The 26163-nt window shown below is 38.3% G+C and overlaps 1 protein-coding gene across 1 annotated transcript in view; it reads right to left on the reverse strand.

Annotated features, from left to right (window-relative positions):
- APOB (apolipoprotein B) overlaps nt 1-25267 on the reverse strand; it is a 50103-nt gene extending 24836 nt beyond the window's left edge. The window contains exons 1-19 of the mRNA XM_060787002.2: nt 25142-25267; nt 21947-21985; nt 15832-15947; nt 14670-14815; nt 13606-13759; nt 13272-13427; nt 12463-12587; nt 12268-12350; nt 10742-10961; nt 9416-9643; nt 8638-8755; nt 8145-8291; nt 7530-7741; nt 5643-5883; nt 5039-5215; nt 4502-4693; nt 3302-3469; nt 2075-2286; nt 1148-1330 (exon numbers count right to left, since the gene is read on the reverse strand). Coding sequence (XP_060642985.2) covers nt 1148-1330; nt 2075-2286; nt 3302-3469; nt 4502-4693; nt 5039-5215; nt 5643-5883; nt 7530-7741; nt 8145-8291; nt 8638-8755; nt 9416-9643; nt 10742-10961; nt 12268-12350; nt 12463-12587; nt 13272-13427; nt 13606-13759; nt 14670-14815; nt 15832-15947; nt 21947-21985; nt 25142-25196 — 2972 coding nt within the window. The 5' untranslated portion in view covers nt 25197-25267. The remainder of the gene's footprint in view (nt 1-1147; nt 1331-2074; nt 2287-3301; nt 3470-4501; nt 4694-5038; nt 5216-5642; nt 5884-7529; nt 7742-8144; nt 8292-8637; nt 8756-9415; nt 9644-10741; nt 10962-12267; nt 12351-12462; nt 12588-13271; nt 13428-13605; nt 13760-14669; nt 14816-15831; nt 15948-21946; nt 21986-25141) is intronic.
- Between the last annotated feature and the right edge of the window lie 896 nt (nt 25268-26163).

A 26163-nucleotide genomic window follows, 5' to 3' on the forward strand; every position in this document is an offset into this window, starting at 1 on the left:
AACTACTTTTTACAAATCAACTACCAGACTCAATTTGTAGCTCTGATTTAGGGTTAAGTATTCGTTTGTGGAAGCCATTTAGAAAAGGTTTTTGACAACGGCCTTAGATTAAGATTAAAGAGATAGTCAAAACTGAAATTGTACTATTGTTTATTAGGTGGGATCAGTGTATAGAATGATCTCTAACTTTAATTTATGTGGTGTCTCTCACATCGGAAATAAATCCCCATGTTTTTCCTAGGGATAGACAAAATCAGTTTCCCCCCTCCCCAATTATGGTATGTTTACATGTGAAAAGTCTCTATCCCCACAAGTCTAAAATACTTGCCATCCTATGTACTGTAAATTCGATACAAATGAGAAAAATCAGCTCCTAATTATCACAGTTTCTACTTTTTCTTTTTAAAAATGATGCTTCTAGAACTCTGTGTGATGAAGAGAAATTTCAAAATGTGTGCGTCATTACCACAGTTTTAGAAAATAATGGCGAGTGTGAATTTCATTTGCAGTTCATTTTTTATAAGAACTAGCCATCCCCTGCCACGCGTTGCTGTGGCCCAATCTGTGTATATGTGTTTTGTGTGTGTATGTGTATATGTGGTTTTGTGCATGCATTGTAATGTTTTTTTTTTTTTTTTTGCTTTTTAAGTCCCTTCGGCTGTGTTTTTCAGTGTTTTTATGAATGATGGTCACTTGTTGGTCTGATAGATGTATTGTGTCCAAATTTTGTGTCAAGTTGCCCAGTGTTTTATGAGTTATGTTAATTCCACAAATGAACATTACATTTTTATTTATATAGGTTTATCCAAAATTGCCAGGTGTCTTGACATTTGAAATAAAAATTCAAAGTTGTTTTTATTTTTAAAGTTAAAGCATGAGAGTATGAAAGTGATCGATGTTCTTCATTCTTTTCCTTGCCATTGGAAATGAAATACTAAAGGTAACTAGGAAACTAGAATATGTTTGTTATGCATTGTAATAAATGAAAGAGAACAAGAACTGATGTGAACATTTACCTACATTACATGGTTATGGAAATTATCGTTTGTGCAGTTCACAATTTTTGTTCATTTGAGGCAATGGAAAAACCCTAATAGAAAATATAGGCTATTTTTGCAGGAAAAAAAAAACCCTTGGACAAACTCACCTGGTTTCTCCAGTGAGAGGATAATAAGGAGCTGCTTCTGTGGAACTTGCGTTGGAGTATTCTACTCTGACACACATGTTAAGACCAGCAAAGAAACGAGTACAAGATGTCTGGGATTCTCTGTTCTCGATCAGAGGGGGAATTACTTCAGTTCGAGTTGGGGTGACCAAGTGCAAGACATTACTGGGGGAAAAGATGGTGGAAAGAAGAAGAAAATGCATTTTTAGTTTATTGATTATGTACAAGAGCAGCCTTCCCCAACTTAGTACCCTTCAAATGTGTTTAGACTACAAACAGAAATATTTATTTATTTATTTATTTCCTATATTTCTATACCACCATTCTCAGCCCGAGGGTGACTCAGGGTGGTTTACAAAATGGCACAATTCGATGCCCACAATAATATAAAAAACAGTTAAATCATTCAACATAGATAAAATTCACTAAATAATAAAACTTACTCTAAAAAGAAATCTATAGCACTGTACTTAGCCAGTCTGTTGATTTTTTTTAATTTTCCTAACAAAAGTTTTAAACATTTCATTATAGTGGTTTGCAACATTATCAGCTGTAAGAAGAACAGAAATCAAAATCTGCAAAACTGCAATCTGCAAAGTAGCCCAACTATTGTCTAGAATGCAATTGATAAACCACAAAACTGGTTGTTTCACTCAGAACATTACATCTTGGGAATAATTGCATAGGAAGTACAAGAGTCTAAGTATAAATCAGCAAATCATGGTTACAGCCAGAAGCCATTTCTGCTGACTAAAAAAGGCCCACAACAACTCAAAAAATGATTGCCAAATGTCTCCATAATAATGCTGTGGATGTCATCTTGTTTGGGAAAATGCAGCATAGATGTTATATGTTAGAAACAAACTACAATATAAGCTGCTTACAACTCTCATCTTCCTAAATAAATACCTGAGGCTGAAGAGCTTGGTTGGAGATTTTGGTGCAGGAATAGCTAATTTCAGCTGGCCAGCTCTCACCCCAACATGGGCTTCAATTCCAGACTCGTGGTACATGTTGGTGTTCATCTGCACACCACTTCTAGCAAACTCAGGGATGTTCACTCCTAGATGTGTTACAAACTCAATTGCCATTGAAGGTTTAGCAATCAGTTCTGCTTTCATCTATTGAACAGGGAAAAAAATACAACACTTACTGATTTGATTCCATCAGTTTAATCAGACTAGTAAAGGGTTAGAACACAATCCACTATCAGTCAGGTCTATGAAGGTGCTGTTGGACTACAGCTCCCATCAGCCCTAGCCATCAGAGTCAGTTCTTAAAGATTGATGGAAATTGTGGTTCAACATGTGGAAGGCCACAGGTTGTTCCCAATAAGAACACATCCACTTAGGTCAGTTTTGAACTGGCATAGAAGAAAGCAATTTCACTGTGTGGATCATTAGACTGTAAATCCATGGACTAGTTCGAGGCCTTGATGGTATTTACACAAGCCACAGAGGCTGGCCTCAAACCAATTCCAGGATCCACGTTTTTTTCTTTAAATTTTCTTTCATAGAAACCTATAGAAGTCATCACTCCCCTTTAAAGGAGGTTGTAGAGGCCATTTGAACAGATCTTCAAAATCAGAAAGTGTTTCCTACATACTTTTGATTTAGTATTATGAGAAGTGCCAAGATGCTTTGGGGAGAAACACGTCTTTGAAATCCTAACATTCAGTCCTTTGAATGAACCTTCCTCTATTCCTTCTCATGATTCCCATCTATGTCTTGGATAAACTCATAATATTATAAAAAATTAAAAATTGGTCAAAAATATTTTTGAGTGATAAGTTCAAGGTTTATTTTGTAGTCAATGTGTTTGGTGTAGTCCATATTGTTTCAGCACAGAGGTATTGTTTTTCTTTGCAGAAAATAGCTATTTCCCGCAGAAGAAATTCTCTTTGCTGTGTAAACAATTACATATGAATTTTGCTCAGGATAAATCATAAATTGTGAACAGCCTTCAAAAATAGTGTGGTTTTCAGAGAATTTCATGTAAGGGAAGAAAATTGCAAAAATTAATGGTTGTTTTCTTGGAGAAAAAAACTTTGTGAAGAATTGCATTCCTGTTTCTTTCCATTGCTTTCATATGTGGATAATAATATTTACACTCAAATGGGAGACATCAAAGACTCACATTCCTCTGTGAAATTTTCACTCCAGCCTTCATCCCTGGAGTAGCTACTCCAGACAGAGCAAACTGTAGCTGCAATCCTGCCCCAGTTGGCAGCTCAAATTCATTGTCCATGAAGATATAGTGAGCGAAGAGGTCATTCTCCGTCCCCCTTGACACTGCCTGTGTGATCTGGAGGCAAGCAGGAAGAAAATCAAATTGAAACAAATATACCAAGTACTCTCTGCCTTCCTCCAGGAATGGAGAACGTCCTTTTGTAGCATTTCTGCACTCCCTGATATTTTTTACTAGTGGATACTTTGCAGGTGAACTTAGAAATATCATTTTGATATAAAAAACTACTTTTAAAAAACCAGATTATTGAAACAATAAGAAAAGAAATAATAATGCTTTGTATCTTTTATTTTGATATCAATCTAAAATACAAAATGACAGTATTTCCTAAAATGACTTCTAAAAGGGTGTTTTGAGTAAATGATACCTCTTGCTCAAGAAAACTGTGTTAATAATTTGACTGATTGATTGAAAACAATGATGTTGACTCTCCTTTTTTTAAAAAAAAACTCTCTAAAGGTAGATAATATTACATTTAATGTTACATCTGTTCTGTTGTCTGATAAGCATCTTTTTAACACTCTTTCCCTTCCTCTCTCCTCCAAGGAGCTCAAAGCAATGCATTTTGTTCTTCTCCCTATTTTATTATCACAACAATTTGTGAGGTAGGTCAGCAAAATAATGTACTGCTCTTAGATTACTCAGTGAGTTTCATGACTGAATTATATCTATAGCTCCGTTGTCTTCCCTTCATTGCCATTCTACCTTATAAAAATTAATAAAATACTTTGTTTTCTTGTTAAAGTATCAAAGTAAATAGTTATTTTAATAAGAAGAAGAAAACACACTACGAGACATTAGGCAGTGAGATGACTTGGCTAATATAAGATGACTTATCACAAAAATGCCAATCTGAGCTTTGAGCTTGTTGGCAAATTAATAAATTAAGGAGTCAAGAATAATTTGGGGTAAAGGCAGGATATATATGAAAAGAGGAAGAAGAGGAGGAGGAGGAACAGGGAGGAAGAAGGAGGAGGAGGAGGAGGAAGGAAGAGGAGGAAGAAGGAGGAGGAGGAAGAAGGAAGAGGAGGAAGAAGAAGGAGGAGGAGGAGGCAGAGAAGGAGGAGGAAGAGGAAGAGGAAAGCTTACCTTCTCAAGCCCAGTCTCCAGAGTTCTAAGGCTTCTCATTATCAGATTCCCCACTAACTTTATGTCACTAAGTTTCAAGTAGCCCAGCTCTTCCCCAAGGATTCGGAGGTAGGCTTTAGCTTCAGGTGAATCTTTGTTGACAATTTCCTTGATCAGTTTTTCAAAATTAAGCATGACTGCTTTCATAACATCCTGGGAATGTAAATAAAAAAAAAGTCAAAATTAGAAATAATACACCATCACACCAAAACCCCTGAGTTCAAACACGGCACTGTTAGCTCGTAAGCCCATGTATATATGCACAGGAATTTTGGTTTCACTTACTTACTCAAAGAAAGACTTTGCAAAATGATAAAATGATGTATGCCAATGTTAATCAAGGATGATGCATCTTTAATGTCATGTACGTATGGCATATTATGGTGAGCCCAGCTCCTATGCTATCTTTTAAGAAAGATGTCTTTGAAACTGGCTTGGCAGAGAGTGTGGTAGTCTGCTCTGGGATAAGGAATTAATCCATAGAAAACAGCAGCATACCTGGTCTTGCTTTCCATCCTTGGTATATCCAAAATAGTCAAAGAGTACTTGGGAAACTTGGTCAGGTACTTTGCCGTCAATCCAGTACAAAGCTTTGGTGGCACTATCAGGGAAGAACCCTTTTGGTCCGAACATGGCATCTAATGTAGGCTCAAAATTTTTCCCATCCAAACCAATCTAATATGGACAAGAGAGAAAAGAAGAGGTGAGCGGGGAGTCACTTCAGAATCTCATATTAAGTAAAGGAGGCAATTATACACAACAGGCTAGAAAGGGCAAACACCCTTTCCTTTTCAGGGCCAAAGGTTTCACTTCTGATAATATTTATTCTGCAGAGTATATTTATAGAAGTAACATCAGATATTTTAGTTGTCCCTCCACATTTACATTTATGACTTTTGCTATTTTGATTATTTACAGATTTCATGCAAAATGTTCTCTTTATTAATCTCTAAGTGCCCCAAGGTGATTTTGTCTTGCTTTTATTTTGTATTTTATTTTTTATGAGTCCAAAATAGGACCATCATATTGCGTAACACAGAGAGACACCGCAGACCAGTAAAAAGACAAACAGACTGTAAAAATGGGAAAGGAGATTTTATACCTCAAACAGATCCATAGGTCTCATTCCAACAACCTCTAGTGTTGTTTTTAGCATTGATTCCCTCGGTACATAGCTTCCTGGCTCAAAAATCAGATTTCCTTCGAGTTGTCCCATAACAGGATTATTTTTCCATGGTATCGACAGAGTTTTGAATGCCTGGTAGTTCCGTGAAAATTTTTGGAAGTCTCCGGCTGTTGGAAGCTGGTCTCTGTTGATGGCCTCTCGAACTTTACTCTGAATACTAATAATGTGGAAACACAATGACAAATTTGATAACAAAAATATTCTTGTGAAAACATTTAAGGTAGATTTTTGGCAAAAAGGATTTGGGGTGGTCAACTCTCATGGGCTTTGAGATCAAATTAGTCCTTCCAAAAGATACAAAGGTTCACACCCCACTACGCCGCTATAAGAAATTCAAGTTTTGCCCCTAAATGCATAAAGGACTTTTTGCCAACTTTCAATCCTTTAAGGTCCAGTAAAGAACCAGACATCAATTTCTAGGTCACTTCTTGTTTTTGTTACCAAGCACTGAAATGGGCTGGGCTGTAAAAGTAGCAATGCCCCCTCCTTGATGTACACATATCCTACCGAGAGGATGTGGGCAATTATATATTTAAAAATATATAGAGACATTTTGACACTAAAAGCCACAAAAATGATCCTGAGGGTTGCACACTTTGCCTCAGGCTTGGTTTAATGCATTCTGGGTCCCCCATTTACACTGCCATGCAATACATTATATTTGAAACTGCATTATATGGCAGTGTGAATGGAGCCTGTCCACTTCCTCACACATGACAAAATAAGCATCCCAGGATGTTTCTGCCCCAGTTCACTCACGGAGCTCCACAACACTCATCAGATGATGTAGGCTGACTTCTGGCAGGGCTCTGTGCATGAACTGGGGTGGCAGCATGGCAGGATGCTGCACCACCAACATAGTAGCCTCCCTGTGTTCCATTAAGAACAATGAAGCTATTGTGGGAATAAGCCGCAGGATGAAGCTTCTCCATGTGTGATGCCCAGGTGCTGGGATTGCCCCGCTGCTGCCCTGATTCACCACAGAGGCTAGCAAATCGCAACACTGGACTTCTTCAATGTGATGAGGTCCCTAGTCTCATTGAGGGTATATTTGCCACCTCCAAGTAAGACTGCTCTCAGTCTTACTTGTCCTTAACACTTGCACCCCTCCCTCCCCTAGTGCTTTTACTATCCCTTTGTTTACATTATTGATGTCTGTGGGTTCATCAACACTGTAGAATTATTGTAGTTTGACTCTACTTTAAAAGCCATTGCTCAATACTATTGAATTGTGGGAGTTATAGTTTTTCAAAGTGTTATGTCTTCTTTGCCAGAGAGTAATGGTGTCTCACAAAACTACAACTTCCATGATTCCATAGCATTGATTCATGCCAGTTAAAGTGATGTCAAATCGCATTAATTGAACTTCGTAGATGCACCCTGTGTCTCTAATCTACACTCTTATGTAGTGAGGGTAGGCATGCCACCCTAGCTGAAGAAGGACTGGGAGATGACTCTATGGATTAGCTTTAAAAAAATCTTTGCAAATATCTACTAATATGTTGTTCATTCGTTCAGTCGTCTCCGACTCTTCGTGACCTCACGGACCAGCCCACGCCAGAGCTCCCTGTCGGCCGTCACCACCCCCAGCTCCTTCAAGGTCAGTCCAGTCACTTCAAGGATGCCATCCATCCATCTTGCCCTTGGTCGGCCCCTCTTCCTTTTTCCTTCCACTTTCCCCAGCATAATTGTCTTCTCTAGGCTTTCCTGTCTCCTCATGATGTGGCCAAAGTACTAATATACTGGCTGAATTTCAAGTATATCCAAGGATATATCATCAGATTCTATAGGAGCCTTACTTACAATTCAGTGTAAGGGTTTTCAGAATCTAGGATGTTGGCAATATGAGAGGCAATGAAGCTTTTCACTTGTTCATTCTTGTCCCTCTGAAGAGTTTTAATGACTTTGGAGATGTCAGAGGTGGAAGGATTTCTCATCAGCATCAGATAAGCTGCCAGCCGTTTATCAACTGGAGAAGAAGCTTCTTGGAGGACCTTAACGAGAAGTCCTCGATCCTGCAAGAGTCAGAAGGACTGGATGTTACAGTACAAAATATGTTGCTATTTGAATAAATATTTGAGTCACCATGCTCAAAGTTGAAGGTTTTTTTACAATCTCAAGTGAAATTCTTTGAATTCAAAAGTTATTGTAACTCAAGTGTGCTGGTGGCCCATCTACAGTACCAATATGTTTAAGTAACTTTTAGTATTGTGGTTTTTATTCAGAAGTGTATTTGTGTGTGTGTACTTATATATAATAATTAAGTGAAGTACTTTTATTATAAATTTGAGTCAGGTGATGATAACTTATTTGTGCATAGAAACAAAGTGGAATGTATTTGATTAGCAATCTAAAGCCTAATAAAGGAAGAGGAAACAAATAAACACGATGGTATCATAATAATACACACAGATTTACCTCATCATTTATAGTCATTTTCCTCAGTGCCTGAATAGCTGCTTTCTGGACTTCAGGGGATGCAGCATTACTTCTAATACATGTTTTTACAGAGTTTTTCAGATCGGCATTGTTCTCGTCCAGTGCATTTCCCATGTTGCCGATAGCCTGTAGATCACATTCAAATGGTACAAATTAACTTTCTCCAACCAACAAATATTAGCAGGTAACTAGAGTTTGGAAATATTACTTTGAGGAGATATATTCCCTGGTTCCCTAGCCAGCATGGTTAATGGCACATTTCTTTTCTTGTGAGGACTACATGTAAAAGGTAAAGGTTTCCCCTTGACATTAAGTCTAGTTGAGTCTGACTCTGGTGCTCATCTCCATTTTTAAGCCAAAGAGTCAATGTTGTTCATAGATGCCTCCAAGGTGGCTGACATGACTGCATGGAGCGCCATTACTACATGTAAACAACACCAAATATGCAGTTTTTTCCCTCTTTTTTAATTACCTTCAAAGTCAAGTAGGTGAGTTCATCTTCATTGGAGCATTCGTTGCCAATCAGTGATATCATAAAATTTGCCACATCATTTATTTCTTTTTGCAGAGGGCCTATTTCACGATAAAATCTGGAAAGTAAGAAGAATGCATCAAAGTTCTGTGAGTGTCAGGGGCCACTCATAGAAAAGAAGAACGAGTGGTGGACCCAAGGGATAAAGCCATCTTCCAAAGCTATTTTACTGCAAGAACCGTATCATTTTGTTATCAAGATATGGCTGAAAAGAACTTTGCCATAAACTCTTAGGAAAAATTATTTCTGAAAGCTAGGCATTAAAAGAACTCCACAGTTTAATGTTAATATTTCTTGCTAGTGCGGGAAGGAGTTGTACATAGTGTTACACTAAAGCTTCCAAATATGGGAAACTGATTTAATTTTAGTGTTCTGCAGAATGGAGATTGAAAAATCCTTGGGAAAAGTTTCTAAGGTAGAGTTTTTTCTTCTAAAGTACAGACAGTCCCTGAGTTACAAACATCCGACTTACAAATGACTCATAGTTAAGAAACAGGAGGAGACAATAGAAAGAGAGGGAAATCCGCCTCTCAGAAGGGAAATTCACTCCTGAAAGAATTTCCACGGGGAAAAGGTGTCCCTACTGAAGCTTTATCAACAATCCTTACATACAAATTCAGTTTAAGAACAACCCTGCAGAATCTATCTAACTGCCAGTATACCGGTGTTGATGCTGAATTTCATTTTCCTGTTAAAAATGCACCAACAAGTGACATACCTATTTACTGCATGACTCAAGGCATAAAAAGTTCCTCGACTTTGCTGATATTGGGCCATGTTAAGGAGTTCCTGTATCATCCTGGTAGAGGGAGAAGATAGTAGGCCCAAGCTGTACGTGATGGTATCTGCTATAAGCGGATCAACATTGCTGGTCCTCAGTATTTGGAGGAGAGCTCCATAGCATTCTAGGGTGCCACACTGACTTAGAGCCTGTATCGTGATGGAACTAAGGAGAAAACAGAGAAACAGAAAATAATACTGATTTGAAGGGGGTGGAATATGTCTTCCTTACACTATCAATATAACACCCACTTTACATGTTCATGATTATTTCATTTTGTTTTCAAAACTCAAGTTAACTTAATTATAGTCAACTCACTGTTGGAACAGCAGCAAAAATCCAAAATAATATTTCCAAAACAAGTTTATATACTCCTGGAGATCATATCAAGCAATCCTCAAAATAATATAAGACCTGATTGATAAAAAAATAGATAGCAAATTCTTATGAGAACAATTCTGAAGGTGTCTAAGTTACATGGCTCATTGTGGTGGAAGGAGCTGTGGTGGTGCAATGGGTTAAACCCTTGTGCCAGCTGAACTTCTGACCTGAAGGTTGGCGGTTCGAATCTGTGAGATGGGGTGAGCTCCCCTCTGTCAGCTCCACCTTCCCATGCAGGGACATGAAAGAAGCCTCCCACAGGATGGTAAAACATCTGGGCATCCCCTGGGAAAGGTCCCTGCAGATAGTCAATTATCTCACACCAGAAGTGACTTGCAGTTCCTCAAGTCACTCCTGACATGAAAAAAGATGTGAAATCCTGAGTATTCTATTTGTCAGAAAAGGCCAAGAACTTGAAAAAATACAACTCCCAGGATTTAATGTCAAACTGTATTTATTCTATAGTGTAAATTTGTGAAAATTCTGATTTGAATGTTTGAAATTAATCCTGATGGCCTAGAATTCAGTATATGGCCTAGATTTCATCACCATGAAATAATGTTTCAGTTTGGGTGATGACAGCGCATTTAGTACTTAATAGATAGCTTGTAGGATAAAAAAAAAAAACCCCAAATGTCTTAGATGGTCTTATAGGAATAAACTGTTTTGATTTTTTAAAAAATCTATGACTTTTATGCTTATGCTCTATTCATGGAAAAGCTTTCTATCTCTTGCTGTTCCCTCTAATCCTTATTTGTAACATCTGCCTTTCTATTGCATCATCTCAAGAACTGGCTTATATGTAACAGAGCTGAACACCTCATGTGCAGTTTGTTTGCTATCGATTTAACTGTATTGACACAACCATGATTAATAAATTACCTGGAAGTTTCCATCAGCTTTGGCACCAGAGGACCCAGAGTTTCATTGTGCAAGACCCTCAGCCCAGTTACAAATCGGTAGAAGAGGCTGGCTCTTTTCTGGTTTTGCTGGGTGACTGAGAGTCTCTGCAGTTCCTGGAGGATTTTCAGAACAGCATCATTCTTGGAGGACTTGGTCTCGACACCTTCCAAGGACAGCTGTCTTTTTCGCAGGCCATAGACTGCAAAGTAATATGACTTTTTAGAATACAACCCCTGACAATTCCTTCTGAAATATAACTGAATGGCATGCTGCTATGGTTGCAATAGGTAGAAGGCCTGTGAATTCAAGAAGTGTATTTTTCTATCTCTCTGCCTACTGCTATTTCCTCAGTATGCCACCTTGATATTTATTTATTTATTTGGTAGTTTTGTATGCCGGTCTTCTCACCTCCATTCGAGGGACTCGGGCCGGTTTCCAACATCAATATTACAAACCGTCATTAAAACATCATATTTCTAAATCACACTAAAACATTAAAACACTGAAACAATTAAAATGGCAAAAATACAATCATATGATTACAGTGGTCAGTCGTCATCAAAGTTATTATTCGTCGTCATCCATCCATATCACAGGATCATGGCTCATTCGTTGAATGCCAATCCCCAAAGCCAGGTTTTCACCTGTTTCCTGAACATTAAGATCGAAGGGGCAGTTCTGATCTCCAGTGGAAGGGAGTTCCAGAGTCGAGGGGCCACCACCAAGAAGGCCCTGTCTCTTGTCCCCACCAGCCGCGCCTGTGAGGCCGGTGGGATCGAGAGCAGGGCCCCTCCAGACGATCTTAGTAATCTTGATGGCTCATAGGGGAGGATACATTCGGACAGGTAAATTGGGCTGGAGTTATCCTCTTTATCTACAAAACTGGTTTTATAAAAGGAGTCATTGAATAAATATTTCTTTAAGGTGCATCCAAGGGGTGAATTGTAATAGTAGATCCCGCACTGTGAGGTCAGAGACATAGCAATCCTAAATACCCCTAGAGGTTTTTTTTTATTGTTTTAAAGGGGTGCTTCCAAGGGGCGTTTGTGCTATGTTTTTGACATAGCACAAACGAGATCTAACCTATTATAGGCCATGGGGGACTGTTTCTCAAACTCCATTTTTGTGTCCCAAAATTCAAACAGTTGTTCAGCAAGTGGTCATATTCAGTGTGTTGTGCAAAATGCACTTCTCTGCCTAAACATATTTTTGCACTTTTCCCCCCAGAGAGATGAAATACTCACAAAAAATACAGAGGAACAAAAATATCATTAATCACTTGCTATCCTTACATTTAATAATCAAATCAATAAAGATTTTGATCTTTAATCCAGCCTAAAGAGTTGCATTTTCCCTCCATTCTTCTTGGATCAAAGGTCTTATCTTAAGTTCACATCCTCCACTAAAGACTAGGAGGAATTATCCATTTTTCTTCCTTTTATTTAAGTTGTCCACATTCCCTTTTTAAAATGTATTTAAGATTTATGAAAATCTTCATTCCTTACCATCCATTTCTCTGTTGTTGATTTTGGGGGTGTCTTCAATTCTCAAAACCTGCTTGACAGTTGCCATCATGCCATATTGATTCCTAATACACATCAGAAAAAATGAGCATAATTTTGCACTGTCTCCATAAGAAGCCTTAATTAAAACCATAGTTGTCTCCCAACATTATAGAGCTAGAACAGCATGCAACCTACTTGTATGAGGAAGGCAGAAACAAGTGCTTCTCAGAACAGACTGCTCCAGAGATATGCCTTCTCTTGGGATCAATTGTATACTGACAATGCTGCTTGCTGCTTATCAAGGTGGATAATGGAGCATTCTGTAAAACACAGTAGTAGTTGAGTTAGTTTTATAGTCAGAAGTAGTGAAATAATATACGTTGAGCCCAGCTCAGGGTGAAAAGATCTGTTTCTTTTGATTTCTTTTCCATTTAAATTGTTGTTTTTTTAAGCTTGAAGCACTTTCTATCCGAAGCATGAAAAGAAATGCACATTTTTGGCAAATTCTTCAAGACTGAGCTGAAATTATTGTCTCCCATCTGGACTGTCCAAACTCAGTAGGAACTACATCACAAGGACATTGAGGTACTTCCTTGTCAAACTAATGGACATTTCTTGGGGGAAAGAGTTGGCAACCCTAATTCAATACTACAAACATCCATAAAGGAAGAAAAAACAATCAAACACTGATTTTAAAGCATTAAAACACTCAAAGCTGTGGACTGATATGGATGAATCCATCTGTTTTGTTATCACCCCTTAAAATATCAATGTTGTTTCATTCAAAATATGAAGATATTTATACATTTGGAATATTCTTTTTAATGATCCCTTCCTTTGCATTATTATCTTAATATTATTGATTTACTACTGCGAAATGAGATCTTATCACTTTATTGAAAAGTCAGCCGTCAAGCTTTACTGTTTTCTGAAAAGTGTAGGAGGGCATCAATGCTACAAGGGGTGCACGAACTCATTCCCACATTCTGATCCTATCTACTTACCAAACCTTTAATGAGGGCGATCGGGCTGACGAAATCTCTGATGGGTATAAAATTGTCACAGGATTTCAGATCTCTCTCGATCTCAATTTCTCCTACAGCGGCAGCACCATTCCTCCTGGTTTTGATTTCACTCTCACATTTTCCATAGACAGTATCCTAGAAAGAAGAAAATATACATTTTCCGTTGTGTCCTCAAAAACAATGGACATGTATCTAAAAAGGATTCCCTGATCATCCAGACTTTAGCTTTCTAGTTTGGATCAAGTACTTGATCACTCAAGTTCGCTTCAGTTTGTCAATGAAAGGGGAAAACTGTGATGAACACACTCCTTACCATAGTTAATGTCTGGGCTTCAGAGTCTGTCTCTATCGGCACTATAAGAGCAGAGATGATGCCTCTCTTGATGTTGAGTATGTGCATAGGTTCATCATCCTCAGCATACAGCTGGACTTCGTTCTGATCCTTAATTGAGAATTTTAGCTCATACCTGTCCCCCAAAAAAGAAAGATGGGGTTTACACAAAGAAAGGGGAGGGACCCTAGATTTCATAGCCATAGAATATAGCTTTCCACTATCTCCCACTTTCATGGAAGTCAGTGAAATGCCACTTAGAGTATGAAGCAAATTAGTTTTCCTTTTCAAAATTATATTTAAGTTTCCATCATTACTGTAAAAATCTGGTGGGTTTTCACTCTGCTTTGAGAACCAAGGAGAAAAATAATTCAAATATATATACTGTTGGTCCTATGTATTTAAAGGTTTAGCCTTTGTAGATTTGATAATTTGCAGTTTTAATTACTATCTTTTCTATGGAAATCTCTAAGTCCTCTAGCGTGAAAAAGAAAATCATGACTTGGTCAATGTCTATGGAAATGTCTAACCCTAACCCTAATGTCTATGGAAATCATGCTGGAGGAACACTGGAGAGCATATAGACTCCTAGAGAAGTATACTCTCTGGGAAAAAAACCTAAAATAATATTTTATGCAATTTGTTTTCTATTGATCCAAAGTATGTTTATGTGCATTTTAGGAACTTCTAATCATGCAAATCTTTCAAGCATATAAAGATTTTGTATGCATAACTTCCTTCATCAGGCACGCCGGCAAATCTCCGATATGGAGGATTTTCAGTTTTTCATTTTCTGCAGTGCTAGAGATGTTGCAGACAATGTTCTTATTTTGTCTCCCTGTAGCTACATCCCATTATAACTATCCAGAGGTTTGAGTATTATACAAAGATTTGTGTTCACATAGTTTATATATAGAAAGGTGAAGCCGGTGCATCCACTTTGAAAGTAGCAAAACACCATGGCTTGGGTGAAGGCTCCTTAAGAACACTAAAGAATTCACAACAAAGATCTCATGGAAAATTAGATTTGATTTAGTTTTTCTTACTTGGACATGGCCATAGCAAAGTCATCTGAGCTCTTTGATTTCTTCAACAGAGCTTCTCCCTCAGGATTAATACCAGACACCTCACGGAGGCTACACTGGCTTGTCCTTAGGTTGAAATGACATAGTTGAGGGACTTCCAGCTCAACCTGAAACAAACAAATACTGATTAGGATATCAATGGTCCAATCTTTAGATTTCTTGCAATAAATGAAATTTGAAGCTGAGTCAGGGAGACATCTTATCAAGAATAGATGGTGGTTTTATTACAATAATTCTTGGGATCTATTAGGATTTGGTTCCAGACCTCCTGTGGATACCAAAATGCATAGATGCTCAAGTCCGATTATATCCAATGGCATAGTAAAATGATGTCCCTCATATAGAATGGCAAACACAATGTTTGTTTTGGGGATTAAAAAAACTATTTTCAAGCATGGGCAGTTGTATTTGTGAATGAAGAATTTGTGGATACAGTGTGTGTATGACAGAAAGGGAAACAAATAGAGGAAAGAAGATCGCCACTGATAAAAATTAGGATCAATGGGGGTTAGCATGACTGAGGCCAGGGATATAAATTATATAAGTAAGTTAACATGTGAAATTCAACTTTAATAGATTGTATTTTCTATTACTATCTATTAAATAAGTATTTTCCAACCTCTGCACAAAAGAGGCATAGCTCCATATGAAAGTCAACTTCAAGCATTTTTGGATCGAATCCCACTGTGCCTCTGGACAGCTAAATATAAGTCACCCTGTGGTGGCTGATGGATCCCATATCTGTGGGTTGGTGAGTCTACTCAAAGCTTCAACTTCAACTTTAAAAGAAATCTCCAAAATGCTGACTCATATTCCCAAATGAGCATTAACTTCTTCTGTAGTTCTTTAAAGTGTATATTAAATCCCAGAGTGCATTTTCCACTTCAATAAGCTATCCCCAAAAGCAACTCTCGCTTTTTCTCCTTTTTATATAAAATATATAAAACATTTCCCCAGATAGGCAAAGGAATCATCCTCTTACTTATTTGAATAGTGCTTGTATGTTTTAGAACAGATACAAATACATTATTGTACCATAATAAGGAATTGACCATGTGCCTTTTTTTTTGGGGGGGGGGGATGATTTGATATCCAAATGACTGGATTCTTTCTCCTTTCTTACCTTGCAGACAATTTTGGAGCCACTGCGTGTATCTGCTGTTCCTGTCACCCCACTTGTCGTTTCTGCTTCATAATTATAGACATATTTTCTGAGATGCTTAAACCTGGTTGTTTCTCCTATAAGATATAAACAAAAATAAATCTTTACACATGTAGTTATTGATTTTTTTTTAAAAAAACACACCCTTTGAGTTTTAAACACTGCAATCTTTTTTCCACAATATTTCTAAGTAAGACTTTAAAGCAGTCGTTCTCAACCTGTGGGTCCCCAGATGTTTTGGTCCACATCTTCCAGAAGTCGCAGCTAGTTTACCAGCTGTTAGGATTTCTGGGAGTTGAAGAGCAAAACATCTGGTGACCCCCAGGTTGAGAACCACTCCTCTGAAGGCTTTGATGAAAAACTATGTTTTAATTTGGTATTTGCATGACATCAAGATCAGCCCCTGTTGAACCTCCAAAGTGAAGGCATTTCATGATTGAGATATCACAACAGAGAAAGTTCTCTCACACATCTTCACAAATGCATTGGCCCCACAAGTGGGATGCAATGGGATGCTCTCAAGTAAACCTTGGGGCAGGTGATTTCAGAGAGACTTTATCCATCAGATTATGTACACAATCTTTTTAACCATCTGGATTTTATACATCTCCACATGTAAACATATAGCTGGTAGTATTCTTCACACTTAAGGCAGTAAGAAACTTGAACAAGAAAATAATAGAAATTCTGGGTTGTTGTAGGTTTTTTTCAGGCTATATGACCATGTTCTAGAGGCATTCCCTCCTAATTCTTCTTTTCTGGTTGTTTCTTCTTTAACAACATTGCATTTGATTGTGATTTTTTTACTGTTTTTTTTTTTTTTTTTGCTGGGAGGGATGAGGGCTAAGGTTCTTCTTTTCTCTGACCACACAACATATGGATTGACATGTGGATGAAGCTCAAAAACACCAGCAAGGGATAATGAATGTGTATTCTACCAAACGTTAAATGTCATTTTCCACCAACCTTACTCTGAATGGCCAATAGTGCAAGATACTGGGGGATGTTCTCCAACATCTTCTGCCTATTTTCACATTCCTGAATTTAGATGCTAGTATGGTGTACCAAATTTAGTTGGAATGTGGTCCCACTCAGTCATAAAAATCATTGGATAATCTTAGACCAGTGAATATTTCTGCCTAGTCTACCTCCTAAAATGGAAGGAGAAATGAAGGAAGTTCCTTGGAGAGGACATAGGATACATATTAAGAATAAATTTCATGGAGTTACTGTTTTACATTCTTATGCTGGGTAAATAACATTTAAATGGGAAATATACGATGAATACATGTTGGAGTACACCAACCAATTGCAGTCATACTTTGAGCTATTAGGGGCAGTCCTAACCAAATATATGGAAAACTATGTTTTCTATTCACACTCTGTATGGGTCTTCTACATGATCATTGGCCAGTCTCAGCTTTTGGTAAACTGTGCATTGGTTCTTAGTGAAGACTTGAGCTTTGGTCCCATCAGTGGCAGCTGGTGGCCCTATGTCAATGGGTGATCAATTTGTTGCAAGTTTTACTCCAAACTGAGAAGGCGTTATCAAAAATATTTTTCTTATTTTGGTGATCATATTTGTCACGTTAGACAGCTCCTTTAAAGTTTGGATTCACCACATCATTAGCATGAAAACACTTGGTTGCTTCTGGATCCACTCAAAACCAGCTATTACTATACCACATAGGCATTTCAATCTCCCATTATGCACTTTTCAGAACTTTCAGTATGAACTATCTTTTCCAGCAAGTAACTGGAGAAGAGTATTTGATAAAACCAAATGCTAAATCTTACTATTTCAGTATGAAAATAAGAAACAAGGAATCTCTTTCAGGTTTATAAATTCTTAACTGTTTTCCCACTATCCTTTAAAGATTTTGTCATGCCTGTTCTAACCTTGCAACCTAGTATCCAGGCATTTGGGCTTAGAGTTCTCATTGTCCTCACCCTCTGCAGCCCATAACAAATGAGGTTAGGGCTTGTCCAAATTATCTGGAGGGTCAAAGGTTCCCCAAAATTGTTTTCTGTTATTAATATAATGATAAAAAATAAAGATAAAAGTTTCCCCATTACATTAAGTCTAAATGTGTCCGACTCTGGGGGATGGTCCTCATCTCCATTTCTAAGGCGAAGAGCCGCCGTTGTCTGTAGACACCTCCTAGGTCATGTGGCCAGCATGACTACATGGAGCGCTGTTACCTTCCCACAGATGTGGTACTTATTGATCTACTCACATTTGTATGTTTTTAAACTGCTAGGTTGGCAGAAGCTGAACCTAACAGTTGGAGCTCACCTAGCTCCCCAGATTTGAACCGCTGACCTTTTGGTCAGCAAGTTCAGCAGCTCAGCGGTATAACCCATTGCATCACCAGGGCCCCCTAATATAATGAATGATAAATGTATCAATATCTCTGAGCATTAGTTGTCTTCTGGATAAGACAAGAGGAAGATATGGTAAAAACTGGGAGGATGTAGAATAGGATATTGAGTAGCCCCAGGCCTGGAGATTCCACATTGCATGAACACATTGAAAAGGTGTCAGCACTGACAATTTTCCTCCAGAAAATCAATTTCTCCCCACATATTGGATCCAAATTGATGGTTTCAATTTGGTTTTCTTTGGTGCAGATTCTTTCTTACAGCATTTGTACAGTTGAATAAGATTCAAGGCCTGCATCTACAACAGCTTTTCCCAACCAAATGTCTTCCAGATGTGTTAGACTACAATGCCTCTCACATGCATCTAACGTGGCCATTGGGGTTGTAGTACAATATATCTGGGAAGCACTAGCTTGGAGATAGCTGATCTATATGCTTCTTGGCACATGCATGTACCTAAATGTAAGCAACCAATTCATCACCATTAGTATTTCAGCTACCAAATTGGTGCTTAAACATATCAAATCCAGAGAGGTCCATGGGACCAAATGACTCGAGGTGGAAAAACTTGTGTGACTCTTATCGGATAAGATCTATACCAATGAAATGACAATGTAACTATTCATGTTTATCAGTACATTGCTTTTTGCACACTTAGTGTCTATCGAATATATTTCTCTGGTGAAATTTGGAATTAACACTTGCAGAATGTGAAGCACTTTGAGCTTAAAATGTGAGATAATCATGTTTGTCTGTAGATGGTGCTAAAGCTCTGTGCCCAGAAAAAATGTTTCTTATCAGGGAACAGAGAGCAAAACACCAACTCAGGAGATACTTTGACCCTCGGGATGAACATTATGTATCCAGCTGATCACTCAGGAACAAACAAACTTTTATACAAAGGTTGCTTGAAAACACTTCCTGATCCTATTCTCTCCCTTGTTAATAGGTTATCCGATCAGTATTTTATTTTCAACACAAATTTACTGATTTCCAAAGATGATCCAAACCATTGCAGCAAAATGGGTAATGAGTCCTGTGACACTTTAAATATTGTGTATATGTGTCTGTGTGGGTGGGTGTGTATCAAAAAGGAAAGGAAGGAGGGCAATGTGTCAAAAGGAAGGTTGACAGTGAATGTAGAAACATGTCTGGATTTGCATGCTTGAAGAAGGGAAGGAGGGAAGGGTTGGAAAGAGAGATCCCTGCTTTTTGTACACATAGAAGTGAATGCTGGCAATTACATTAATGTATTAAATGCAATGCTTTAATCAAATTTGTGACTTAGAATCATAGAATCACAGAATCCTAGAGTTAAAGGAGACCTTGTGGGCCATCCAGTCCAACCCCCTGCCAAGAAGCAGGAAAATAGCATTCAAAGCACCCCTGGCAGATGGCCATCCAGCCTCTGCTTAAAGGCCTCCAAAGAAGGACCCTCCACCACACTCCAGGGCAGAGAGTTCCACTGCTGAACAGCTCTCACAGTCAGGAAATTTTCCTAATGTTTTTCCTGTAGTTTGAAGCCATTGTTCCGTATCCTAGTCTCCAAGGCAGCAGAAAACAAGCCTGCTCCTGCCTCCTATGACTTCCCTTCACATGGCCATCATGTCTACTTTCAGCCTTCTCTTCTTCAGACTAAGCAGGCCCTGCAGTTTAAGCCACTCCTCATAGGGCTTGTTCTCCAGACCCTTGATAATTTGAGTCACCCTCCTCTGGACACATTCTGGCTTGTCAACATCTCCCTTCAATTGTGGTGCCCAGAATTGGACACAGTATTCCAGGTGTGGTCTGACCAAGGCAGAACAGAGGGGTAGCCTGACTTCCCTGGATCTAGACACCATGCTCCTATTTATGTAGGACTTAATGCTTTAAAAACTTTTGTATCACAATGTTTTGCCCATCTGTTTTAACTTGTATGGTAGAGTACTCTGAGTTTCATTTCAAGAGGCAGGCAAGGTATAAATCAAATTAAAAAAATAAGATAACAATAAGAACAATAAACATTTTTACTGCATTTTCAGATGCTTAAAAAACTGGACTGAGGTTGATAGCACTCTCCCAACACACTGAGTTTCATACATTGGGATGACAATTTCACAAATGAATCCTGCAATATAATCAATCACTGCAAATGCACAAGAACTCTTATTATGTCATAAGGTAGACAGGAAACATTTGAAATTCTTTGTGTGTGAAAGAATGAGATGAGCAAGGATTTCTGTCCCTTCTTTACAGGAGAGCCATTTAAATCAATGAGATATGAATTAAGCACAACTATGGCCCCTTCCACACAGCTATATAATCCAGAATATCAAGGCAGATAATCCCACAATATCTTCTTTGAGCTGGGTTATCACACAGATAATGTGGGATTTTCTGTCTTGCTTTTTTGGGATGTAGGGCTGCATGGAAGGGCCCTTAGACCCTTCTACACAGCCGTATAATCCAGATTATCAAAACAGAGAATCCACATAACCTGCTTTGAACTGAATTATGTGAATCTACACTGCCATATAATCTGGTTCAAAGAATATAATCTGTATTTTATATGGCAGTGTAGGAGGGCCCTTCTCCACTGCCATTTAATCCTGAAAATCAAGGCAGTTCATCCACATTATCTGCTTTAAACTGGATTGTGTGAAGAATCTAAAGGGCTGAGAATGGCGGTTAACAAATGCATCAAATAAATAAATAAATAAATAAATAAATAAATCTACACTGCCATATTATCAAGTTCAAAACAGATAATTTGGAATTTATATGGCTGCCATTGAAACAACCTATGGAATTCTGCAATTGAGAGTCAAGGAGGGGAGTCTGGGATTGGGAGTCAGCCAATGAGCTCTCAGGGCTTACAAAACCTGAGATCTTCTGTCAACATCACTCGGGGCCCTTCCAGACAGGCCCTATATCCCAGAATCTGATCCCAGGTTTTCTTCTTTAAACTGGATTATATGAGTCCACACTGCCAGATAATCTGGGATAAACAGAAAACTTGGGACCAGATCCTGGGATACAGGGCCTGTCTGGGTACATCTACATTGCAGAATTAATGCAGTTTGATCCTACTTTCACAACCATGGCTCAATGCTATAAAATTCTGGGATTTGTAGTTTGATGTGGTACCAACATTATTTTGCAGAGAAGGCCAAAGTCTTTGTAAAACTATATCTCCCATTATTCTATAGCATTTTGAGCCAAGACAAAGAGGTAGATGTACCTCAAGTCTGGTCTGATCCATTTCCTAAAGGAAATGTAGGTAAACAGTTACTGACAAGCAAAGCTAAAAAGCAAATAAGCAAATGAGTCAGCTACATCTTTTTGGTGAGCAATAACAATAGATTTCCTCCCCTGAATTTGCACGCCTTACAGACATTTTCCTTTGAAAAAGTAAAGTTTTTAAAAAGCAGCAGAAAACAAAATGAATAAAAATACCAGAACACTAAAGGGAATACTAGAACAAAATCACGACCAGTCACAAAACATATCAAATTTCAGCTCATCTTGCAGTTTCACACAATCCTGCCAGATTCAATCACAAGCACAATGCAATGAGTGTGTTTCCACAGTGGACCAATTATACACTGATGCGTATCTATAAAGACACATTGAAATCTGGCACTAAGAATTCACCAGCACAAATAGTTTAAGGAATTGGAAAGAAGAGAAGAAGAAAACTGATGGAAGGACTCACTTGAACAAAGTGGATTTGTATTTTCAGAGCCATCATCTTCTGTAAAATAAAATTAAAATGGGATTAGCTCCACATTTTCTAGCATGCCTGTAAATAAACTGTGTGCAGAAAGAATAAGGGAGCGCATATAGAAACAACATAACCATATCGGACTAATATGGGACAATTATGTTTTGGACTTAGGACAGATTTTGAGAGTTTACCACAACAATGTACGAACCCTTTTACCTCCTATGTATCATAAGGAATAGATGCCTTCATGAATAGGGAGCCCTTCCACACAGCCATATAACCCAGAATATCAAGGCAGAATAACCCACAATATCTGCTTTGAACTGGAATATTTGAGTCCACACTGCAATATATTCCAGTTCAAAGCAGATAATGTGGGGTTTTATTCAGCTGTGTTGAAGGGGCTCAGAGCTACACTGGGATTATCTATCTATCCAGGCCCGTAGCCAGGATTTTAATTTGGTGTGTGTGTGTGTGTGTGAATTTGATTTGGGGGGGGGGGGCTGAGTCTGAGTGAAAGAGGGTCTACCCTAGCAAACCTTTTGTATCATTACCCCAATACTCCTATGCATTTGGGATATATTGAGCATGGTGATCAGATCATGATATGAATAAACGTTACAGTTTAAATAATGTACCAGCAGGGGCGGCTCAACCCATTACGCAAAGTAAGCATTTGCAGTATAGTTGATTTTGCCCAGGGGCACTCTTGAGGCACTCTTGGGGGATTTTGCCCAGGGGTACTCTTGGGGGAAAATAGACCTTGACATATGTGAGTTGTAGTTACTGAGATGTATAGTTCACCTACAATCAAAGAGCATTCTGAACTCCACCAATGATGGAATTGAACCAAATATGGCACACAGAACTCCCACAACGAAGCAAAATACTGTTTGCTTACCGCTGAAAATTACTTAGGGCCACCTCTGTGTACCAGTAAGGCCTTATCACGGATCATCATGAGAATTTTTTTGGGAGGGACTGAAGCCCTGCAAGCCCCCCCCCCCCCCGGGCTACATGCCTCTATCTGTCTGTCTGTCTGTCTGTCTGTCTGTCTGTCTGTCTATCTATCTATCTATCTATCTATCTATCTATCTATCTATCATCTCCATCTCTCAAAGAATATATTGTACAATATCATCAAACATCCAATAAATAGATTTGTGATGTTGTCCATGCTAGCAATAAAATCCCCCCAAACAGTTACAGTTCCAATTTCTCTACTGTGCAAACAAAAAAATTGACTTTTTTTTTATAAACACATACTTGCTAAAATTGTAAAATCCTATTGCAAAGATCCATTTGAGTGAGGACATTCATTTACATAATACATGTATTGAGATAAAGCTGCTTTTGACTCTATTTCTAGTCTTTTACTAACAACTGGAAAGTTTCTTGTGTTTGTGAATGATAATATTTGGCACAGAGATGCAAAACAATCAGGAAGAGCAACTTCATGCATGATTGGTAAATTAATTTACTATGGAGCATTTTAGCTGATATCTGTACTCTTTCAAAACCAACGTTCTGCTTCAGGCTAGCAACAGAATTCCTAGTTACAAAGGATAACAGAGTTGCTAAAATATTTGTCTTTAGGGAAATGTTACTCAAAAAAGTTGTATGCCATTCATCATGTGCTTCTCTGACTCAATTGTTAAAATAATCTATCTTTCCAGCAATGTATAGACAACAGATGAAGCTACATATATAGGAACTACACAATGCCATTTGATTTGTAATTTGGTTAGTGCAAGGAACTGTCCATTGAAGGAGGCAGTCTGTTATACATCACTATTAAACACACACAAACAAAATCACTGAAGCCAAAGGCAACTAACAAAGCTTATTTTGTTCATAAAACAGAACTCAATAGAAATATACTTCCCTTTTGATACTAAGCCTGCCAACAACATAATTCTATATATTGATGGTCAGATGTACTGTATGTATTCATGAGCAAACCTAGAGATTTTAATAAAATAATTAATTCAAAAAAATCTGGATCGACCTATCCAAGAGTAATGTACCTCAACCTTTTATAGAAAATGTAACAATCCCCTTCTCTGAGAACACTGGTAAACACCTAGAACATAATCCATACAAGTAAACCCTGTGAGAAGTATTGATCCCATTTATTGTCTCTACCACAAAGTTGCTTCTGGTCCTTTGGAATACCTGGGTAGGGAAATGGCTTTCCCCTTTCTCTGGAATGACCTTCAACATATCCTTGAGTCAAATCAAAATCCATAATTTTGGCCCCCAAACCCACTCTCAACCTATATCAGAGGTTGACATTATACATGGGTATGTCTGGCAAGTCATGGAGGATAAAGTATGGAGGATAAATTCCCATCATATGGAAACCTTACTTGGAGAAACCCATGGGGATTTCATCTTTCACGTATGGAGAATTGGGGTCTTCAGAATGCAGATAAACCTTGCATGAAACCACTGACTTAGACTAACTAACACTAGTGACATGTGAAATTTGCCTTTAGGTAACTGGTTTCAGTCCGACTGCCCAGTACTGCAATATGTTTAACTCTCAATTAAATTCCACCAACTGGAAAAGACCATACACTTGCTGTAATGTTCACAGGATTATCCCCATGGTATAAGGCTGTAGCTTCATACTACCATGTAGCTTTGTGATGTAGGCAGTACGTTAAAGTAGAATCGTAACTTTTAAAATGTATGAGCCAATTGTTAAAAAATATGTCACAAATCACAAGACTTGTTTTGAGGACTTAAAAATACATAAAGAAGCTCTTCAGCATACACATCATATAACATTTTCTGAGAAAGGTAACCAAACCATGCCAAATCTGATTACATCAGTCATTAAACCTGTTTCTTCTCATTAAAACCACCTTCTGGGTAGACAAAATATATATCATGCCATGAAACAGAGTGGCCATGAACCAATGCAATGGATGGATGTGTATCTGAAACACAATTAAGTAGATGTACACAGATCCATTCTTAATAGGTACCAGATCCTCATGGCAACGACCACCATCATCACCATCAACCACTGATGGCCACATGCTCTTTCATCTATAACACATCTAAATTTAACACTGTACTACATTAAATCCTCTCCTCATGCAAGTGGGCAGGGGAGCCCTTCCCATGGAGATTCTCCCTGCATCCCAGGATAAACGAAGATGAGGCCCAACTTACGTGTCCAAGCACCACTGCTCAGCAGCAGGAGCAGCCAGAGCTGCGGGGGACCCATGTTGAGCAAAGGGACCCTTTGCCTGCTCTGCCCTCTCCCCCTCCTCCTCCACTTTCTTGCCTGAGACTGAGTGTTCTTACTTGGACCTGCCTTTAAATAGTCCCTGGGAAAGCAGCTGAGCCAAACGGTTTAGAAAGTTCAGAGCAAATTGCAAAAGGTCCAAAGGTTATAGTCCTCCAGGATCCTCACTGCAAAAGCTACAGGAAAGCTAGTTCGGGAGGTAGGGAAATGAGGAAGGTATGAATATCAAAACATTGCCCTGAGGTTCCTTATTCAGAAATACGTGCTTTTTTACAGGTAGATTTGATGGCTAAGTCTTCCACACACAATATATGGTACCTTTTCAATATCATGATATTATCTGTATGAAAAGACCTTATACTTTCATGTCCAAGCACATGCTCTGTGTCAGGATCCTCACTGATACACAGACTCTGTATTAACATCCTAGGCTATTAGACTTCTGCTAGTTGCATTCAATCTTCTGCTTCACAAACAATCACAGGAGAAGGCAGCCTTGAGCTAACACAACTTGACCCTGGCTAATCTTGAACAACTTGAGATTAATTCGGATTAGTGTCCAGTAACATCCTGGAATGTTACGATTTCTTACAAGTACAAGAGATACTGTCCACTCTTTGACATCCTTTTGGGGTTGTCCATTTATTTGGGTTGTTTGGAAGCCTTGGCCCTAACTATAATTCTCCATCATGGTCCCTCCCCCTTCTCCCCCCACCCTGTGAGAACCTTATACTAGACTTACATTTTCATGTGTTGAAATGGATCATGGCAACATATTATATGTACTCATGTATAGATTGAACTCTATACAAGTCAAAGGCAAAATTTGGGTCATAATTATGGATTTTGATATGACCCATAAATAAGTTGAGGGCCTTTCTGTGAAAAGGAGAAAATGAAGATGACTGAGGACCCTCATATCAACACAAATATTATGTAACAGTAC

This window comes from Anolis sagrei, chromosome 1, assembly GCF_037176765.1.
Source record: "Anolis sagrei isolate rAnoSag1 chromosome 1, rAnoSag1.mat, whole genome shotgun sequence".
Lineage (NCBI taxonomy): Eukaryota > Metazoa > Chordata > Lepidosauria > Squamata > Dactyloidae > Anolis > Anolis sagrei.